Source organism: Pipistrellus hanaki (genome assembly GCF_964339955.1).
Source record: "Pipistrellus hanaki genome assembly, chromosome: 3".
In the NCBI taxonomy this organism is placed as follows: domain Eukaryota; kingdom Metazoa; phylum Chordata; class Mammalia; order Chiroptera; family Vespertilionidae; genus Pipistrellus; species Pipistrellus hanaki.
In genome coordinates this window covers 143,747,927-143,761,263 of record NC_140505.1, presented here as the reverse complement: position 1 = coordinate 143,761,263, position 13,337 = coordinate 143,747,927, and the positions used below count along the sequence as shown (strand labels likewise).

General features: G+C 48.4%; 2 protein-coding genes across 3 annotated transcripts in view; both read left to right on the top strand.

Moving 5' to 3' along the window:
• The window catches only part of ASIC1 (acid sensing ion channel subunit 1), a 41,494-nt gene that overhangs the window by 25,522 nt on the left and 2,635 nt on the right, over positions 1-13,337 (top strand). The window lies entirely within an intron of this gene.
• On the top strand, positions 387-12,717 carry SMARCD1 (SWI/SNF related BAF chromatin remodeling complex subunit D1). 2 transcript variants are annotated; one of them, XM_084877432.1, is made up of 13 exons: positions 391-742; positions 1,312-1,499; positions 1,770-1,812; positions 1,907-2,029; positions 2,490-2,612; positions 3,889-4,005; positions 5,523-5,624; positions 6,160-6,321; positions 6,412-6,509; positions 7,924-8,059; positions 9,667-9,789; positions 10,835-10,936; positions 11,063-12,717. In XM_084877432.1, exons 1-13 carry the CDS (start codon positions 566-568, stop codon positions 11,114-11,116), a joined length of 1,548 nt encoding a protein of 515 aa, XP_084733558.1. In that variant the 5' UTR covers positions 391-565; the 3' UTR covers positions 11,117-12,717. The 2 variants fall into 2 exon arrangements, with proteins under 2 accessions (XP_084733557.1, XP_084733558.1); XM_084877431.1 differs by having other exon boundaries at positions 387-742; positions 6,160-6,509.

The window sequence follows — 13,337 nt, the reverse complement described above, 5'->3', positions numbered from 1 at the left end:
GGTATAAGCCAGAAGATGTGGATTCTGGGCTTTGGCTTTGCTGCTGCTAACCTAGTGACCTTTGCCAAGTCAATTTCTCTGAGCTCAGCTTTCCCGTCTGTGAAAGAGAATAAGCAGTGCGTTCTCCTCTTCAGTCCCTCGGACTTCTCCAGCAGTAAGAGGGGAACGAACAACCCAAGCGCTCTGGAAGGCGGAACACGCTGGGCCAAGAAGAAGCCGGGCCTGCACCACCGCCCCCATCAGAGCGCGGGGCTGGGGCCGGGGTCCTCCTTTCCAGGGCCTGCATTCCTCCCGTCGCCTGGGGGCGCCCGCTCCCAGGGCCTCTCTATCCCAGGGCCCTTCTCTATGGTTTCTCCTCCCTGACCGCGAAGGCGGGAGGGCGTGGCCAACACCTTTTCCGCTAGTTGCCCCCTCTAGCCCACAGTCTCGCTGCCCTGAGCCTCCCCGTGCCGGCCGGCCGGCCGGGCGGACAGAAGAGCGCGCGGGGGGCTCGCGGGGCGCGCGGGGGGCGGGGGGAGTTCCGGTTCCGGTTCTTTGTGCAGCTGCAGCGGCGGCTCCGGGGAAGATGGCGGCCCGGGCGGGTTTCCAGTCTGTGGCTCCGAGCGGCGGGGCCGGAGCCTCAGGAGGGGCGGGCGCGGCGGCTGCCCTGGGCCCGGGCGGGACTCCGGGGCCTCCCGTGCGGATGGGCCCGGCGCCGGGCCAGGGGCTGTACCGCTCCCCGATGCCCGGGGCGGCCTATCCGGTGAGCGGGGCTGGAGGAGGGGCGCGCGGCCGGGGCGGAGCCGAGCGGGGGCCTGGGAGTGACAGCGGTGGGGCGAGGAGGAGGAGGGGCTCCCTGGCAGGATTTGGGCCCTGAGTGAGGGTGGGGAGGCAGCTAGCATCTCTCCCTGCTCCCGGGGGCATGGTTTCCGTGGGGTGGGGTCAGGATGTGGATCCGGGGTGGATGGAGTGGGGCCGGTGTGGGCAGCTGAGACCTGGAGGGTATGAGGGCGTGGGCAGCTCCATGCCAGAGGAGGGAGTAGCTGACAGCACTGTCTGAACTAGAGATGTGCGGTGTGACAGATACAAAGTAGACTAGGGAGGGTTTGAAGGTGATCTGATTGTTACTTTGGAGCGATATTTTCTTACGAATCCCGACTGGAGCAGAGGAAGCTCCAGTGATTTGCATTAAAAAGAGGCAGAGGGCCCTCCATTGTACTCCACCCCCAGCCCTCCCCCCACTGGCCTTGTTTCATTCAAAGAACTCAAGAATCCCCCACGTGGGCCAAGTAGGGGAAGCTATGACATCTCTGGGTCCTCTCCCCTCTATAGAGACCAGGTATGCTGCCAGGCAGCCGAATGACACCTCAGGGACCTTCCATGGGACCCCCTGGCTACGGGGGGAACCCTTCAGTCCGACCTGGCCTGGCACAGTCAGGGATGGACCAGTCCCGCAAGAGACCTGCTCCTCAGCAGATCCAGCAGGTCCAGCAGCAGGCGGTCCAAAATCGAAACCACAAGTAAGATGACCATGGCGGGCAGGGAGGGATGGAGGGAGGGAACCTATGAGAACTCAGGTGGTGGGAGTATCTGAACCAAGAAATGGTGGTGCCGTGTCAGCAGATGGTGCTTATTGAGAATGCCTCACGTTGGGTGGGGGGTTGAGGGAAGAATGTCTTTGAGAAAATCTTTTCATCCCTTCACTTTACTATAAATGGAGGTGCTGACACCCTGTCTTCATTTTCTGGTTAGTTCCATCCCAACCTGATAACACTATTTCTTTTGAACAGTGCAAAGAAAAAGAAGATGGCTGACAAAATTCTACCTCAAAGGGTGAGTCCAGGCTGTAGGTCTTCTTGAGGGTGTGGTGAGGTTGAGAATAGAGATGGTCAGCTCTATATCCACATGATATTTTTCTGTTTCTAAGATTCGTGAACTGGTACCAGAATCCCAGGCCTATATGGATCTCTTGGCTTTTGAAAGGAAACTGGACCAGACTATCATGAGGAAGCGGCTAGATATACAGGAGGCCTTGAAACGCCCCATCAAGGTAACACAGGAGTGAACTAGGCAGAGAACCAAAGGAGAGGATTCGGGAACCTGCAGCAGGCCTAGGATGAGAAATCCAAGGCACAGCACAGCTCTCCTTGGCATTTAAGTGGCATCTTTCCCATCCACCTATGAACTAGACTTACATTAGGAACATAAAAACAAAGCAGCCAAAGGGGAGGGATTTTTGGTATCTCTTACACCAGAAATATACTATACCTCGTCCATGTTTTTGCTACAACTACTCTGCCACCTTGCATCTCAGTATATACTGGCATCTCAGGATATACATTTGCACTCAGACCAATGGCCTGCACTCCTAGATGGGATCTCTGTCCACCCACCCTAGGGACTGGATAGACACTAAGCCAGTCTGTTAGGAATAATGGGGTTTGGGGAGACCCTGTCTTCAGCATCAAACCACTGAAGCCCCACATCAACCCTGTTTCTACCTTCCTCAGCAAAAACGGAAGCTGCGAATTTTCATTTCTAACACTTTCAATCCGGCTAAGTCAGATGCCGAGGACGGGGAAGGGACGGTGGCTTCCTGGGAGCTTCGGGTAGAAGGACGGCTCCTGGAGGATGTGAGTTCAAGGTCCACCACGGGTCTGCATCCAGGGGGGGAGCTGCTGGGAACAAGCAGTGTTGTCTGGTTGGCAGGAAGCCTGACTGGTGCTCACAGCTCCTGTCGGGAACAGCGGGGGATGGGTCACTGTGTTCCCTGTGCTGAAGACAATGGTTCTTTGTGTTGGCTCCCACAGCTTGGCCCTCACTGTGGTGTCTTATCGAGAACCTTATTGTCCTGGGATTAGATTTATTATTTACCTTCCTCCTGACGCTACTGGCCATTGAATTTAGCATTATGTGCAGAGTATTCTGGTGTGTGTGTGCGCGCGCGCGCGCGCTCAAGTGAGCTTGCACTTAGAATTTGAGGCCATATTTTCCTCTGAGTTCTTGAGGTCCTTGATTCCCATTGTGGCATCTCTATCTTCCCAATGTTCATTGGAGACATCTCACAGTTTAAGTGGAACAGGTTTATCTGACAGGCCCTTGATTGCTTCATGGGGAGCATCAGCTGACAGGTGATAGCCCCCAAACTTTCTACCCCAGAAGCTCCTTGGGGAAGCTCACGTTTCCCTTATATTCTCTGACTCTATTTTTAGCTGTTCACAGGCAATCTAATGTGAATGCATTTTTGCAGAAGAACCAGGGTTCAGTGTCAGAGCCTCCTTCTCTTTATAGATCCAGCCAATGTGCTGGTGCTGTCATTCTATCCAAATAAAGCTGTTTTTGTTCTGGCTGTTCATTGCCTGTGATTCATTTCCCCTCCATAGTCAGACTTTTCTGTTTAGACTCGCTTTATGTGTAATGGTTTGGCTTAACTTGACAAAGTTAAGTCAGTGACCCTATACATAATATAGACTGCTTATTCAGGGTTCTGTTGCTACTGTGACTTAATACTCACACCTACCTTACAGTTTCCTGAGAGATATTCAAAAGGCATTTTTTAAAAATATTTTTATTGATTTCAGAGAGGGAGGGAAATGGAGAGACAAAATCAATGATGAGAAAGAATTGTTGATCAGCTGCCTCCCATACACCCCCGACTAGGGACCAAACCCACAACCCGGCATGTGCCTTGACCGGGAATTGAACCATGACCTCCTGGTTCATAGTTCGACACTCAACCACTGAGCCACGCCAGCCAGGCTCAAAAGACATTTTTGAGGTTTCCTATTGCTGTTTGTCGTGTGTGTGTGTGTGTGTGTGTGTGTGTGTGTCCCCTTTTTTTTTATGGGACTTTGTCTCAGGAATTTTTTCTGGGCTTCTCTAACATGACCTTTTGTTTCTCTCCTCTAGTCAGCCTTGTCCAAATATGATGCCACCAAACAAAAAAGGAAATTCTCTTCCTTTTTTAAATCCTTGGTGATTGAACTGGACAAAGACCTGTACGGGCCAGACAACCATCTGGTAGAAGTGAGTAGTTCTGCCTCTAGACTTTGATTCTATGACTGAAGGATGATGGACTTGGGAGTCAAATTTTAATGTCTAGAGAGAGGGGGAGGTATAAATAAAAAATACTTAACCCAGGGGTACAGTACCATCATTGTAGTTTGCACATTGACCTCCAGGTGGCACTAGCTGTTTGGACCAAAGACAAGTTCTTGCAGTCTGACTTGTCTCACCTTTTTTTTTTTTTTTTTTTTTTTTTTAATATATTTTATTGATTTTTAATAGAGAGGAAGAGGGAGAGATAGAGAGCTAGAAACGTCGTTGAGAGAGAAATATCGGCCAGCTGCCTCTTGCACACCCCTACCGGGGATGTGCCTGCAACCAATGTACTTGCCCTTGACCGGAATCGAACCTGGGACCTTTCAGTCTGCAGACCAACACTCTACCACTGAGCCAAACCGGTTTCGGCTTGTCTCACCTTTTTAATGTTACTTCAGTATCTTAGTTGCTCCCTCCACTTTCAAGGGAAATTCTAATGGAGACCTCTTTTACATACCCGGCTTTTACATGCCACATGTATCTTGCTTATTAATAAGGTTGAGACATAGTTAACCATACACCATTCATACTTTTTCATGGTAGCAGGTTCTATAATTAGACAGGCTAACAGTTAGGGTTCTAGTCTTTGCCAAGGTTACTGTTATAGATCTGGGACTTCCTTTTGATCACTGCTCTGTTTAGATTTGCATCCCAAAATTAAGAATTTGTTTTAATGCCTGATTATGCAATGTTCTGAAAGCCGTGTTAGCAACAGTGTTCTTTGGGATACAGTCAAAACCAGAATGAGGCAGTCCAGCATTCCAAGTGAACTTAACCTGCTCCTTTTTTTTGCCAGTATAGCTGCAGCCCCTTAACCTCAACCATTAAGAGACATGGGAAGGTCTTTAGCATCTAATAAGGGAAGTAAGTCATAGAATCCATAGAAATTTGTAAATATGCTTAATTAAAGCATGGTAGTGACTAGGAATGTGGACTGAAGAGTTAGACACATCAGAGCTCAAATCGCAGCTCCACTCCTTACTGGCTGTTTGACCTTAGACAAACTTCATTCTTCTAAGCAGTAGTTTTCTCATCTGCAAAATAGGCTGATCTGTGCCTATCTAGTATGAGTGTTGTGGGGATTAATGATAGAACCCAAGTAAATGTCTTAGAATACTCTCACACATAGTACGTATTCAGTAAATGATAGCTGTGTTATTTTACTATGCACATGTGTACTACCCATTGTGTAGATAAAGTCATCAATGGAAATTTAGGCTAATTTAGACGTGACCCTGAGCAGTAAGAATTAAAAGGTTAATCTACTTAAACAGACAATAATCCCAAAGCCATAGCAATTAAAAAACAAATAAACTCTCATGCTATTGCTCTTTTCCAGTAGCCTCAGTAATCAGAGTTGAATTCAGTCAATTCAGAAGCTCTTCCCTCCCACCCCAGCTCTTCCCCTGGGAGAGCATCCCCTGACATCTTCCTCTCTGCAGTGGCACAGGACCGCCACTACCCAGGAGACGGACGGCTTCCAGGTGAAGCGGCCGGGAGATGTGAATGTCCGGTGTACTGTCCTACTGATGCTGGATTACCAGGTATGCCGTGGTGACGTGAGGGGGTCTGGCTTTCACAGCCACATTATCAGCAGGCTGACATTTTTGTTTGTTTTTATTTGTTTGTTTGGTTGGTTGGTTAATCCTCACCTGAGGATATTTTCCAATTGCTTTTTAGAGAGAGTGGAAGGGATAGAGAGAAACATCAATCAATTGGTTGCCTCCCACATGAGCCCCGAACAGGGCCAGGGATCGAGCCTGCAGCCAAGGTACGTGCCCTTGACCGGAGTTGAACCCAGGACCCTTCAGTCTGCTGGCTGACACTATCCACTGAGCCAAACCATCTAGGGCAGCAGTCTGACATTTTAAAGTTTTAGTTGTGGACAATTAACCAGACTTTAAGTTCCCTAGATATAGGAATAGGTCTTAGTCATTTCTGAATTTCTCCTAGTGTTTGTCCCAGAGAAAACACTACTGCACTAGTTGTTAAGTGACTTGAATGTATGGTCATGCTAAACACCCCAAAATGCATATAGACTCAGCTCACTTCATCTCTTTATTCTTTGGTTTTCTGCAGCCTCCCCAGTTTAAATTAGACCCTCGCCTGGCTAGGCTCCTGGGCATCCACACCCAGACCCGTCCAGTGATCATTCAAGCGCTGTGGCAATATATAAAGACGCATAAGCTCCAGGACCCTCACGAGCGGGAGTTTGTCATCTGTGACAAGTACCTGCAGCAGGTAAGCAAAGGACCCGTTCTTTTGCCAGAGTCCTTTGGAGCCCTGGTTGTACCCAAAGTGCCAGCTTCTTACCCCTCCCCCTTTCCACAGATCTTTGAGTCTCAACGTATGAAGTTTTCAGAGATCCCCCAAAGGCTCCACGCCTTGCTTATGCCACCAGAACCCATCATCATTAATCATGTCATCAGGTAAGCGTGTGTATGGGAGGTAGTGGTGTGCTGGTGCTGGCTGGTGTCAGCTAGCACAAGCCAACTGTCAAATTTTCAGGAACTTTGCAAGCAGGTTGTTAAACATAGCTGTTATTTAAAATTATATGAACTTAGAATTAAATGTATTATGTTAAAATGAGGGTAATATTACTCAAATGTTCATTTCCTAATTATTAGTATCTATGTTTTCAAGGTTACTTATGTCTGCTGTGTCTATACGGTGGAAGTACTATGTAATACTGTGTAACTTGCACAGCTCTTCCCAACTCCTTGATCAGTGATGGAATATTGGCAGCTTGAAGTCAACCATGTTGGGAATATTTAAACCACAGAAATTGGCAAATGCTGCAAACCAGGGCTTTTCTCCTCTCCTTTGGAGAATCTGTTTTAGACATTTACCAGTTCATCGCTGATAGGCTGCCATCTTTTCTCTGGATGGTGGGGCATTCCAGTCTGACACTCCACCTCCATTACTTCCACCTACTTTTTTGTTCAGAAGATGGATGATCAAGGCATTTAGGCACATATAGCATGATGGAAGGTACTTCCTCCTCAAAGCAGCATGTCTCTGTGGTTGGGTATAGTGTCTGCCTTCTTAGCCTTACTCTGTATTAATTCCAATAAAGGCCTTCCTTTCTTTAGACTGTGAGCCATCACTCAGCCAGTAGGAACTCCTGTTACCTGTACTTTGGGTTAGTAGAAGTTGGTCTGTTCTATATTCCTGTAATTAAAGTTTGAGCACTTATTTTGTGTGGTGTGTGTTTTATTTGAATTTATTTTCAGGGTCAATTTTAGTTTAACAGGCAGAAAGATAATATAAGATACTACAGTAGTGGTTTTCTTTGGGGAGGGAGAAACTTATTTTCACTGTATATCTTTTATTCCACTTAAATTTTTACCATTAACTTTTTACTTTTAAAAATATATTGATTTTTTTACAGAGAGGAAGAGAGAGGGATAGTTAGAAACATCAATGAGAGAGAATCATCAATCAGCTGCCTCTTGCACACCCCCTATTGGGGATGTGCCCGCAACCAAGGAACATGCCCTTGACCGGAATCAAACCTGGAACCCTTCAGCCCGCAGGCTGACGCTCTATCCACTGAGCCAAACCGGTTTCGGCTACCATTAACTTTTTAAACAAACCAACTTTATTGAGATTTATATGTATACAATAAATTGAACCTGTTCAAAGTATAGTTTGATGACTTTGGGGAGATGTGTTATACCCTGTTGCTACTACCACAAAAAAGATAGAGAACATTTCTGTCACACCCAAAAAGAATTTTGCAGTCAACTTCTTTCCCTTCCTTCTTAAGCCATCTTTTTTACCCTGTGTAATTAGGTCTTAGGGAACAAGCCCTTTACCAGGCCCCTTTGATTTCCTCCCCAGTGTTGACCCAAATGATCAGAAAAAGACGGCTTGTTATGACATTGATGTGGAAGTGGATGACACCTTGAAGACCCAGATGAATTCTTTTCTACTGTCGACTGCCAGCCAGCAGGAGATTGCTACTCTAGACAACAAGGTAGGTGCTTCTACCTGGTAGTTTGGGTGCTGCCAGCCCTCTATCACAGCTTCTAGGCTGCCTTTTGATTCTTGGTATTAAAAAATGTATTGACACCCAGTATGTGTGAGGCACTGTGGTTGGTGCTGGTTAGAGCCAGACAAACATGAGTTCTGCTTCTGGCTATACCTTTTAATAGCTTTGAGCCTCAGTTTCTGATAGGTGAAATAAAGACTATTTACAAGCTTGCTGTAAGGATTAAATGAGACAACTGAAGTAGTGGCATGACATTGTGCCTGGCATATAAAAACAAATGATAATTGCTGCTACTGTTGTTATTATTCTCTTTAACTTTATTAGACATAGTTCTACAAGGAAAGCCAAGAGGGGAGAGCAGGGAGACTTTCCCAGAAGAGTTGATGCCTCAACAGAATCTTGAACGACAGAGTGAAATTAACAGTGGGGAGAAAAGAGAGTGGTGCTTAGGGTGTAGGAGGCAGAGGACATTCCAGAAAGGGAGCAGGGTGTGTACAGGTCCAAAGATGAGCTTCGCATTGTCAAGAAGTATGTCATTTGTGTGCTAGCTACAGCTCCAGGGGCCTGTGATGGGGCGTTTGGGAAAGGAAACTGGATAGGAAAGTAGAGCATAATCACTAAGAAACTTCGGTGCAGGAAACGCCTGTTAATACTGAATACTGGACTGGCTGATGCTGTTTGCATTTTGAGGGATCACCGTCAGGATGGGTGAGAGCAGATTTTAAGAGGCAGATTTGGAGGCAGGAAGCCCAGTTAGGAGGCTGGTGCAGTCATTCACGTGAGATATACGGAGGGTCTAAACTTAGGGTACGGACAGTTCGGAGGGAAATAAGTAGACAGCCTTGAGAAGTGTCAAAGTGGAGTTGAAGGGATTTGGACTCTTTAGATGGGGATGGTGGGAGAAGGAGGCATTAGGGTGACTCCCAGGGTTCTAGTTTGGGTGAGGAGTAGTATTTCCGCTGCCTCCTGCACACACCCCACTCGGGATGTGCCTGCAACCAAGCTACATGCCCTTGACCGGAATCGAACCTGGGACCCTTCTATCCACTGAGCCAAACCGGTTAGGGCAGTTTTACTGAGTTTAAGGTGCAATCCAAGTCATTGGATTGGTTGGAGTTTAGGAAATGGACTCTAGTTTGCAGACTGGGACTCATTAGCCTGTCAGTGGTAATGAAAGACATCCGAGTAGATGAAATTGCCAGGAAGAGTATGGAGGATGAGAAGAGAAGGCAGAGAAAAAAAAAATCCATGGACCCTAACTTTTGAGACAGGCCTCTGTACTATTTTTCTACCCAAGAGTGTTTTTAGACCTGTCTGTGCTGTGGGTTAGTACTCACCATGTAGCTTCCCCCAGAATGGGCACCAGAGACTAAAAGGAAAACTTCTCTCACGTCAGGTAAATAGAGCCACAGTGCAAGTTACCTCCTGAGAGAAAGGTGAGGGCTGGAGCAGTGGAGCTCTGGGCAGTGGTGTCCTTTCAAGGCCGCTCTGTACGAGGTTGGGAGTGGCACAAGGAGGTGTCCACACTGTCTTCCATTTAACTTTGCATTTCCCCATTTTGAAAACGTTATGAGCTTCCTTCTTCCTTTCAGATCCATGAGACAATAGAAACTATCAATCAGCTGAAGACTCAGCGGGAGTTCATGCTGAGCTTTGCCAGAGACCCTCAGGGTTTCATTAATGACTGGCTTCAGTCTCAGTGCCGGGACCTCAAGGTAAAAATACTTAGGAAAGTGGCAAAGGGACTCAGTTCAGTGAGGCATATGTTTGTATGATTTCTGTGACATCTGGTAGAGACGATGAGCCAGAGGGTTAGTGAGGGACCAGATTATCTTTAGCACATTCTACGGTCTGTCTTACAACTAAGTAGGGAAATGGAGGTAGAATCATCAAGTGTGTATCTTACATGTATTTGTTGTCACTGTGCACCATATCATAGGGGATACAGGTGGGAAAAGATCTCTGCTTCAAAGCAGCATGCATTCGGTTTGGGGAAATTAGGCTGTGATTTGAAAAGTAATAAGCCATATCAGACATTATTGGATCTCACCAATATCAGTAAGATAATAAAAAGGAGAAGGGAGATTGATAATACTCAAATAGCTGGCCCAGATTTCATGAAGAATTTGTTATTTCCTAGTGAGGGGTGCACCAGAGGCTGAGGCAAAAAGGCAGGAACAAGCACAGGATGTGTGAATGTTCCCTTAGCCCTCGCCATCCTGTGGTGCCTGTGACTCTTAGAGGCTGAGAAGGGACCGCGAGTTCCGGAAGGGATCCCTGAACCAGGCAGTGACTTGATGATTGCAGGGTGACTGTGGGCGTTTCGTTAGTAGTTTGCTAGGACTGCTGTAGTCAGCTGCCACAAATTGGGTGTAAACAATAGAAATTTATTGTTTCACAGTTCTGAAATCAAGATGGTGTCCGCAGGGGTTGGTTCCTTCGAGGGCTGTTCGAGAGGGTCTGTCCTAACTGGTAGCTTTAGGCATTTCTTGGTGTGCAGATGGTGTTCTCCAATTGTCTTCACTTCTTCCTTCTGTGCATCTCTGTCTCTGTGCCCAAATTTCTCCTTCTTATAAGGATACCAGTTTTATTGGGTTAGGCCTACCCTTTGATCTCACCTTAACTTGATATCTGCAGAGATCCTATTTCTAAATAAAGTCAGATTCACAGGTACTGGTGGGTTAGGATTCTGACACCTTCTGTTCGGGCATAAAGAAAGGAAACAAATCTATTCTCTCTCTACTCTGCCTTCTCCCTCAGACCATGACCGATGTGGTGGGCAACCCAGAGGAAGAGCGCCGAGCTGAGTTCTACTTCCAGCCGTGGGCCCAGGAGGCCGTGTGCCGATACTTCTACTCCAAGGTAGGTGCCTGGGCTGCACGGGAAAGTGACAGAAGGCAGGGGTCTGCTTCCCGGCGGGGTCAGTGGTATGAGTTGCCTATTCCTGGTTTGTCTCATCTTCCATTCCTTCCACTGTTTTCTCCTTAGGTGCAGCAGAGACGGCAAGAATTAGAGCAAGCCCTGGGAATCCGAAATACATAGGGCCTCTCCCACAGCCCTGATTTGGCTGCGCCGATTCTTTATTTGGGCCCCGTTCTGCCTGCCTCATAGCACCTGCCTTGGTCTTGCTTGGGACCTTCCAGGGGATGCTGTTGGTTGAAAGGACAACACCAGAATGAAGAGGGTCTCACATTTCTGTCTTACAAGATACCTGTGACCCTCTTCTCCCACCCGTCCCCTCCCACCCCCAGCTTCCCTTTGCTCCACGAAGTCCCCGGGTGCCTCTACCCTCCCCTGGTCCGCATAGGACCTCTAGATAGTATTAGAGAGAGAACCTGTAGTGGTATCAGTGCATTGAATGAATTAGGCCCAAGGCCAGATGGTCTTCAAGGGGACCAGCTACACTGATCCTGCCCTTCAGAGACCGAGGAGTTGGGAGCCTCATTCCCTTCTCCAAGACTCAGGCCTGGGGGCACTCTATAAGCTAGTTGACCTTGGCTCTCCTGATAACAGAACCCAACGTCCTTCCTTCCCTCCACAGGTTTGGAGCAAACTCCCCTTTCACTTGTTGCCCTAGTACTAAAGGAACCCTGGCTCCCAAGCTCCACTGAGGCCCGGTCAGTCTGCAGTCTCCGGATTGGCCTGCTGTCTCAGTGCTTCTCTTACGCCCTCGTAGGGGGTCTCCATCAGTATTGGAGTTTGTTCTTTAAGGATTGCTCCCTCCCAGCATACTCCTCGTAGCTGCTCTTTAGGGCTCCCTCCTAAGCGTCCTAACGCAGGGTATTTTGGGGGGGAATCTTGCCTTTCCCTGTCAGAGCCCCAGGAATCTAACCCGGGCACTGTCACTAGTGGAGGCTGTTCTTCCTGCCGCTGCGTGGAGGTGTGCTTTCATTTACTCCATTCTGCCTTCCCCATCCCTTCCCGGAGAAACAGGCCTCAAGTCACACGGGTAAAAGCCCTGGGCCACCCCTGTCTTCCTGCCCCTTGTCTGCCCAGTTGACGCCTGCTGGTGACTTCTGGGGCACTGAGGAGTGAACGCGCCTAGGGCTGCAGAAGAGCTCTGAGTTGGGTTTGTGACTCCTTCCTCCCTGCCTCACAGGATGGGGACTCCCCAGCCCCTGCCCTCAAAGCTTCAGGCCCCTCAGGTAGCAGCAGGACCTTGTGATCTTGGCCCCTTGGGACTGAGATGGTTTTGCATCTTTCCATGAGAGCCTCAGATTCTTCTTCCAGGTGTATCACCCCGAGTTAGCATATCCCAGGCTCGCAGACTCAACACAGCAGAGTGGGAGACAGCTGGGCACAACCCACAGAACTGACAAAGCCCCTGCTTCCCACTTCTCCTCAGGCTCCTGCGAGCACCTTCCCTGCCCGGCATCCCTGCCTGTTCCACGTTGGGGACAGAATTTTCTTCCTGTCCCCTTCCTTCTGTCATCCCACCCCTCCCCTGAAAGCTCCCCAGAGACACTGGACAACCTCTGTTCTTGGGGCTGGAACCGTGAGAAGGAAGCTCGGCACTCCTACACAGTGTCCCTGTAAAAGATAACTTTTTATTAACTGAATTATGTTTTTTTCATGGACCAAAATTTTTTTTGTACTGTCCCCTTATCGATGTCACCCAGTTTTAATAAAAGAATCTTCTGAAAGATGGGTGCCCTTACCTCCTGAGGGAGAGCTCTTCCCTGAGCTTTTCTCTCCAGTGCTTTTACGGTGTTTGTGCATTTTGTTTGACAGCTATTTAGGAGCACCTGCTAGGTGCTGGGGATATGGTAGAAAAAGGTTTGTGGACCTCAGGTCCTCACCTGAGAACTCACTGTCAGCCCCGGGGTCCAAGCAGGCCAGAGGCTGGGGGTCACTGGGTTTCATCGCTGTCTCCAGCTCCGGTGGAAAAGTACTAACCAGACAGTCTGACATCTCCCTTGTCCTTTTGGGTTCCAGGGGCTTGAGTGTGTTCATGTGCACTGTCCGTGGGTGCCTGTGATCCCGTAGGCTTAATGAGCCTGAGCGTCCTCCAAGGGAGTTCCACTTATCAGGGCGGCTCCTAGATTGGGGCCAGGGCCTGCACAGCTAAAACCGTTTTGTTCTCTGCCTGCCTACTGTTTACAGTCCCACTTGCACAGCCCTGAGTAAGATTTCAGTTCCTAAGACAGCATGGAAAGGCTTGCTGTGTTGTCATCCTCACACTAGAGTCAACCAGCCCCTCACTGGCAGAACTTGGAAGATTTTGCTCAGGATTGATATTCCCATTAGCAGTTTCTAGCATAAT

What these genes read in the sequence shown, in the direction of transcription:
- SMARCD1 (XM_084877431.1), top strand. Translation starts at nt 566, where the DNA reads ATGGCGGCCCGGGCGGGTTTCCAGTCTGTGGCTCCGAGCGGCGGGGCC. An exon ending in AAGGACGGCTCCTGGAGGAT is followed by an intron (nt 2,613 to 3,888) that starts GTGAGTTCAAGG and finishes TCTCTCCTCTAG; the next exon opens with TCAGCCTTGTCCAAATATGA. An exon ending in CAGACAACCATCTGGTAGAA is followed by an intron (nt 4,006 to 5,522) that starts GTGAGTAGTTCT and finishes TCCTCTCTGCAG; the next exon opens with TGGCACAGGACCGCCACTAC.